The sequence below is a fragment of the Meriones unguiculatus genome, chromosome 5 (assembly GCF_030254825.1).
Source record: "Meriones unguiculatus strain TT.TT164.6M chromosome 5, Bangor_MerUng_6.1, whole genome shotgun sequence".
NCBI classification, from domain to species: Eukaryota; Metazoa; Chordata; class Mammalia; order Rodentia; family Muridae; genus Meriones; species Meriones unguiculatus.
In genome coordinates this window covers 17,399,316-17,405,838 of record NC_083353.1, presented here as the reverse complement: position 1 = coordinate 17,405,838, position 6,523 = coordinate 17,399,316, and the positions used below count along the sequence as shown (strand labels likewise).

At 42.1% G+C, this 6,523-nt stretch overlaps 1 gene segment (V, D, J or C); it reads right to left on the bottom strand.

The window, feature by feature from the left end:
- Positions 1 to 2,700: 2,700 nt before the first annotated feature.
- Positions 2,701 to 4,469, bottom strand: LOC132653940 (immunoglobulin kappa variable 4-1-like). The segment is given in 3 exon segments: positions 2,701 to 2,866; positions 4,013 to 4,202; positions 4,407 to 4,469. Coding segments are annotated over 3 exon segments (294 nt in total).
- Between the last annotated feature and the right edge of the window lie 2,054 nt (positions 4,470 to 6,523).

Sequence of the window (6,523 nt, the reverse complement as noted above, 5' to 3'; positions counted from 1 at the left end):
AATGGGCATATATCCAAAAGAGGCAAAAAGTACACAAAAAGGACATTTGCTCAACCATGTTTGTAGCAGCTTTATTTGTAATAGCCAGAAGCTGGAAACAACCCAGATGCCCCTCAACTGAAAAATGGATGCAGAAATTGTGGTACATCTACACAATGGAATATTACTCAGCAATGAAAAATAAGGAAATCATGAAATTTGCAGGTAAATGGTGGGATCTGGAAAGGATCATCCTGAGTGAGTTGTCCCAGAAGCAAAAAGACACACATGGTATATACTCACTCATATAGACATACAACATAGGACAAACCCACTAAAACCTGTGCATCTAAAGAAACTAAGCAAGAGAGAGGACCCTAACTAAAATATCCAATCCCCATCCGGAAAGGCAAAGAGGATGGACATCAGAAGAAGAAGAAAACAGGAAACAACCTAGGAACCTACCACAGAGGGCCTCTGAAAGCCTCTGCCCTACAGACTATCAAAGCAGATGCTGAGCCTGATGGGCAACTGTTGGGCAGAGTGAATGGAATTTTAGGTAAGAAGTGGGAAATAGTAAGAGCTGGAGAGGACAGGGTCTCCACAAGGAGAGCAAGAGAACAAGAAAATTTGAACACAGGGAACTTCCCAGAGACTCATACTCCATCCAAGGACTATTCATGGAGATAATCCAGAACCCCTGCACAGAGGTAGCCCAGGGCAGTTTAGAGTCCAATTGGGTTACATAGTAATGTGAAGAGGGACTGCCTCTGACATAATCTGTTTGGCCTGCTCTTTGATCACCTCCCTCTACGGGGGAGCAGCCTTACCAGGCCATAGTAGAGGACAATGCAGCCACTTTTGATGTGAGCTGACAGACTAAGATCAGAAAGGAGAGGAGAACCTCCCCTATTAGTGGACTTGGGGAGTTGCATGCAAGCAGAGGGAGGAGGGAGGGTGGGATTGGGAGCGGAGGAGGGAGGGGCTTATGGAAGGATGCAGAATGAATAAAGTGTAATTGATGAAAAATTTAAAAAAAAGGGAAAAAAATAATTTAAGAACCTTAAATGACTTTCAAAAGTGGAGGAAAACATGGAGTTAGTCAATAGGCATGGAGCACGTCTCGCCCCTGGGGGCAATGGTCTCCTGAACCTACTCAGACCTCGGACACCACCATTGCTAGTTCTAGAACTGACGCAGGATGTTCCAACGAGGGGGTTAAGGCTTCTCATAATATTTCCTATAAGCCCACACCTGTTTGTCTATATCCCCCATTTTAATTCATTATTAGCCAGATGGAGCCAAGTAATTGTGGTAATGATACTTGCTTTTTTGCCCAATGCTGGAATGCTAGTAAATTTAGGTATGCCCTGATTACTTGCATGCCTCACTGGGTGAATGTGCCTGTTGATGCCCCTCACGATATGACTCTCTTCAGACAGAAAAGGGATCTTGGAACTACAGCCACCATTGTTACTACCATCTCATTGGCAGCTGTTGGAGCTACCACCGGGGCATTAGCCATGAGTCATACTGGGCAGACTGCGCAGACCCTGAATAATCATTTAGCCAATGTAGCTCATGCCTTAGTTGTACATAAAGGAATAAATGCTCAACTAAAAGGAAGCTTGATGGTGTTCAATCAGGATTGACCTCGTGCAGGAGCAAATTGATACCCTATGGCAAATGGCTCAACTTGGCTGTCAGTGAAAATATGCTGGACTTTGAGTCACTAGCATATAACATGAGAATTTTTCCTGTTCTGCAAATCTGTCTAAACTATTGTCGAGCTATATTTTAGGTAATTGGACTGGAGAATTCGCTACTACGATGGAGCAGCTGAGGGTGGACATTGTCACAGTAAATTCCACCAGAGTGGATGCAGGACTAGCCACAGGATTATCATCATGGATTGCTGCAGCCATGAATCATCTGAAGGAATGGGCGGGCATGGGAGCGTTAGCAGGCCTTCTGGTGTTGGTCTCCTTGGTTTGCCTGTGGTATATATGCAAGATTAGAGTCTCACAACAGTGTGATGCAGCCATGATCATTCAGGCCTTTACAGCCATTGAAGCAGGACATCCTCCCCAAGCATGTTTGGATACCATAAAAAGCTAAAATGTTACGCTCAGGATGCGAGGCTAAGCACTGCACTCAGGGTCAGCCGCTTTGGACCCAGAGAAGAGCATGTCTGGTTGCATGTGGTTGATGCCCCAGGTCCCGCCTCTGAGAAAAAGGTATTGGACTGGTCTGATGCTCTTTGGGTGGATGACACCTAAATGAACATCGGTACAAAGTCCCAATTTATTTCTAATATCAGAGATCAGACCTCTACTCTTGCCTGATGCGTCTAAAGCAAAAAGGGGGAAGTGTAGAGAGCTGCGGAATGCTATGCCTTAAAGATGGAGCTGGTTTCTGCCTTCCACCTTCCTGATGGTGAGTGCTCTCTGTCACGAACAATTCCACATTTGGCTAAGCCTGAGGATCTGGCTTGCTTCCATGTATGTGGACCTATCTGTATTGCCCACGTGGCATGCCTGGGTTGGCTACCCAGAGGCTATTTAAGGTGTGGGATGGCTTTCCCCAGGGTCCGAGGATTGTTCAAGGTTCCTGAATAAACTGCATTGAAAAAAAAAAAAAACACAAAACAAAACCAAAAAACCCCTAACATATTCTTTTTTATTCTTTATTATTTACACTTTATTCACTTTGTATCCCACCTGTGGTTCCGTCCCTCCTCCAGTCCCAATCGCTCTCTTCCTCTACCCTCTACATGCATGCTCCTTCCCAAGTCTCCTGATAGGGGAGCTCTTCTTTTCCTTCCTTCTGATCCTAGTCACAGGCCACAGAAGAAGACAATGCAGCCACTCCCAACAGAATCTTATACCTAGAACAAGATATTTTTTCATTAACTACTGTGTCTTTACATCTTTGGTTTTCCTCTATCATTGCTGAACACACCACTCACTTTTCCATCCTAAATCTTAAAGACACTATCTTCCAATATTCCTGCCAAGGCATTTTTGTCTTCACATAGATGGATTCTGACACTCACCAATCCTAACAACTGACCTTGCCTGTCTTTCCCCAGGGATTCAGAGACATTACCCATCTATTTGGCCAAGCATTACTATGAACTTGGTTTGCCTTCTCTCTCATTCTTGAATCTTCTCTGGAGTTTTCAAATTGGTATATTGATGCTTCAGATTTCATTTTCAGCCTTTTCCCCCCTCTAAAATCAATCCCTCTAGCATATTTCTCAATCTGAACTTTTGTTATAAAACCTCTGAAATGTGGGACTCAGTAAAGATATGTGGCTGGTATGGTATGTGTCTTCTAGGGTGGGCACGAGTTTGCATTTGCTGTATTTGAGTGCAAAACATCTGTCCTCAGTCTTTTGGCAGATGTTTCCTCTCTGCTCCCAGGGCTCTGCTTGAACAGCCTCATTTTTCTACTGGGGCCCTTTGTATCTCTCTCTCTCTCTTTTTTTTCTTGTTCTTTGTCAAGTCTTGCCCATTTACTTTAGTCTCTTCTACCCAGAATTCTATAGACTAGTTATCCTGATCATCCTTGTCACACTTCTGGTGTTCCAACAGCAGTTTGATGTTTCAAAACATCTATATCAGCTTTCAGATTTCTTACAGTGATTTGTTGGCCTCCTTTATGTCCCCCAAATCCTACAGAAGGAAATGAATGATAATCCTGAGTTGTTTTTGTATTTTCATACCAAAAGACAAAAGAGTCATTGAACCCATAATTTGTACTGGGCTCGGCAAACTATTCATCACTTTTTCAGACACACCTGCTATTACACAGAAGGGGGAAGTGTGCAGGGCCAGGGCTGTGTGTGGTGCAGGCAGGTGGGGAGACTCTCAAGGAGGTTTGTGTTGGAGGCTGAATCACTGTGGGAGGAGCATTAATACCCTGCAAACAGTAATAAACTGCCAGGTCTTCATCCTGCACACTGCTGATGCTGAGAGTGTAATCTGTCCCAGATCCACTGCCTGTGAAGCGATCAGGGACCCCACTGTACCGAGTGGATGCATGGTAGATCAGCAGCTTAGGAGACTGTCCTGGTTTCTGCTGGTACCAGTACAATAAGTTCTTTTTGCTGCTGCTGTGATAAAGGCTCTGACTGGACCTGCAGCTGATGGAGACCTTCTCTCCTGCTGACACAGCCAGGGAGGATGGAGACTGAGTCATCACAATATCTGCACAGGCACCTGCAATCAGGAATACACAATGAACATGCATATGAACACAAACACAGACAGTAAAAACAGTTGAAATTAGTCATTTAATATATTTGTACTATCATGTTGTCAGAGCATTATTATCGAAATATGAAATACTGAGTCTGGCAGACTCTAAGTTTCTCATCTACAAAAAGTGACTGTGTAAAGATTATAATAATTTGAGTTTCTCACCAGACACCCATAGCAGCAGGGATATGAGGACCTGGGTCTGTGACTTCATGTTGCTCCCCCTGCTGTCTGATGCAGTTCAGTTCTCACTGCAGAGACTGGTTTATATATATTCTCAGCAGCTGGGCTGGGCTGTAGGGGCCCATGCAAAGCAGTCAGCAAATACAAAAGCAAATGCCAGTGCAGTGTCTGTGAGTGTAGCTGGTGTGAATCAATAGTCAAAAATACTATTACAGGGAGCATGAGCAATCACTGAAAAAGATTGCCTTACAGCTCTCAGACAGAAAAGCACTAAGTGTCTAACAGCAAACCTGGGTTAAAATCCAAGTTACATTTAAGTAAAATTGACTTCTGTAGAAACATTAGTAGAGCGATCTCAGATTGGCAGTCCTAGGGAAATAATAGGATATGTTCAAAAACATCGCAACAACAACAAAAGAAACAGAGTAAGAAAGCATGCAATAAAAGAAAGGGAAGATGGAAGAAAAGATGAAAGGAAAAAAGAGAATTGAGGCTAACTCTGTTCAATATTACTCATCTCCAAAGCCACTCTTAATGAAAAGAGAGCAGGGCCTCAGATATTTGGGTTGTATTTTCTTAGATAAACAAGGGACTAAGATGCAAAGAGCAGGCCAGAATTCACTCTGTGGATATACTGGCAGACATTAATTGAAGACTGAGATCATAGGAACTTTAATCACAAAGTAAAGGAAACCCAGCAAAAACTAACAAGCACCCTCCTCATAACTTCACGAAATTGCAAGAGGGATCTAAATCTGAAGAAATAAAAGAGGAAACACCAGATTTTTCATGAAGTCATTGTTGCAGACCAAGACTGCCATGAGTTTTAGTCAAGGAATACAAATACTAGTGTAATTTAGAAATTGGCAGTATTGAAACAGGATTAAGATGGGCCTCTGACACAGTGAAAGGTAAGTCTCTCCAGAAGGGGCAGAACCATCCTAATCTATGTAATGATTTCATAGAGCCCAAGAGAATACTGTTCCTATCCAAACGATGAAAAAACTTATGGCGATGAATAAAAATCAATAGCAATAAGCGAAACCACAGAACCTGCCAGGACTTCATATTATTGAAGTCTGAAAGTATATATGAGGAGTAAATTATGTAGCCAGAATTCTGCATAAAGTAAAAGACAAAAATAAATATGTGAACTATCATGGCAAGGAGTGGAGCTTCACATCTGTACTCCCAGAACTTGAGAGACAAAAGCAGGAGACTCATGAGTTTGAAGCCAGCCTGGAGCAGATACCGCCTTCTATACCAATCTAATCTATACATGGAGACAGTCTCTCAAAATAGTATTACTAATCAACTGGTTATAAGGCAGCTCATGGCATTATCTACCAACTCATATTATTTATTTGATGTCAATGTTTCACCATTGAGCCACAAATATTATTGAAAAAATAAATATTCACTTATCCAATATGCATATGCCTCCATTTTGAATTAAATATATTATTTCAGACATGTACTTTTCAAGTATAAAACGTTAAATAATTTCTGACAAGCACATGCAGATCTCCTCTGGAAACTGCTAACACAACATCCTATGAGAGAGGTAGACCATATGGGGATACAGGAAGTTCCTAATCTCAAGGTCTAGACTATGACAGACAAGGACCTCTGCTCCTGTCAGTGTCTAACAAGTTGTCATATGCCTTTGATCTTCACAAAACTTTACACATCTCCTTGTGACAGCAGCAGTGAGTTCAGACTGTGCCCTCACAACATTCACAGCTGCTCCTTCAGATGGGACAAATGGAGACAGGGATCTTACAAATCCAAAGTTTCCATGGGCTTCTCACAGTATGCCAGGGGAGAGTATGTGTTCTAAAGAGGTAAAAATTTCAAGTTATATTAGGAGGATATAGGACTATTTAATTGATTACCTGATCTTGATCCAGCTTTGGCAAGAGGAATCAATCAAGAAAATTGCCCATTTCATTTAGATTTGCAAATTTTGTGGCATATAGACTTTTGAAGCAAGCAAGTAAGTAAGTAAGTAAGTAAGTAAGTAAGTAAGTAAGTAAGTAAATAAGTAAGTAAGATTGTTGGATTTCCTCAGTGTCTGTTGTTAGGTCTCTGTTTTCATT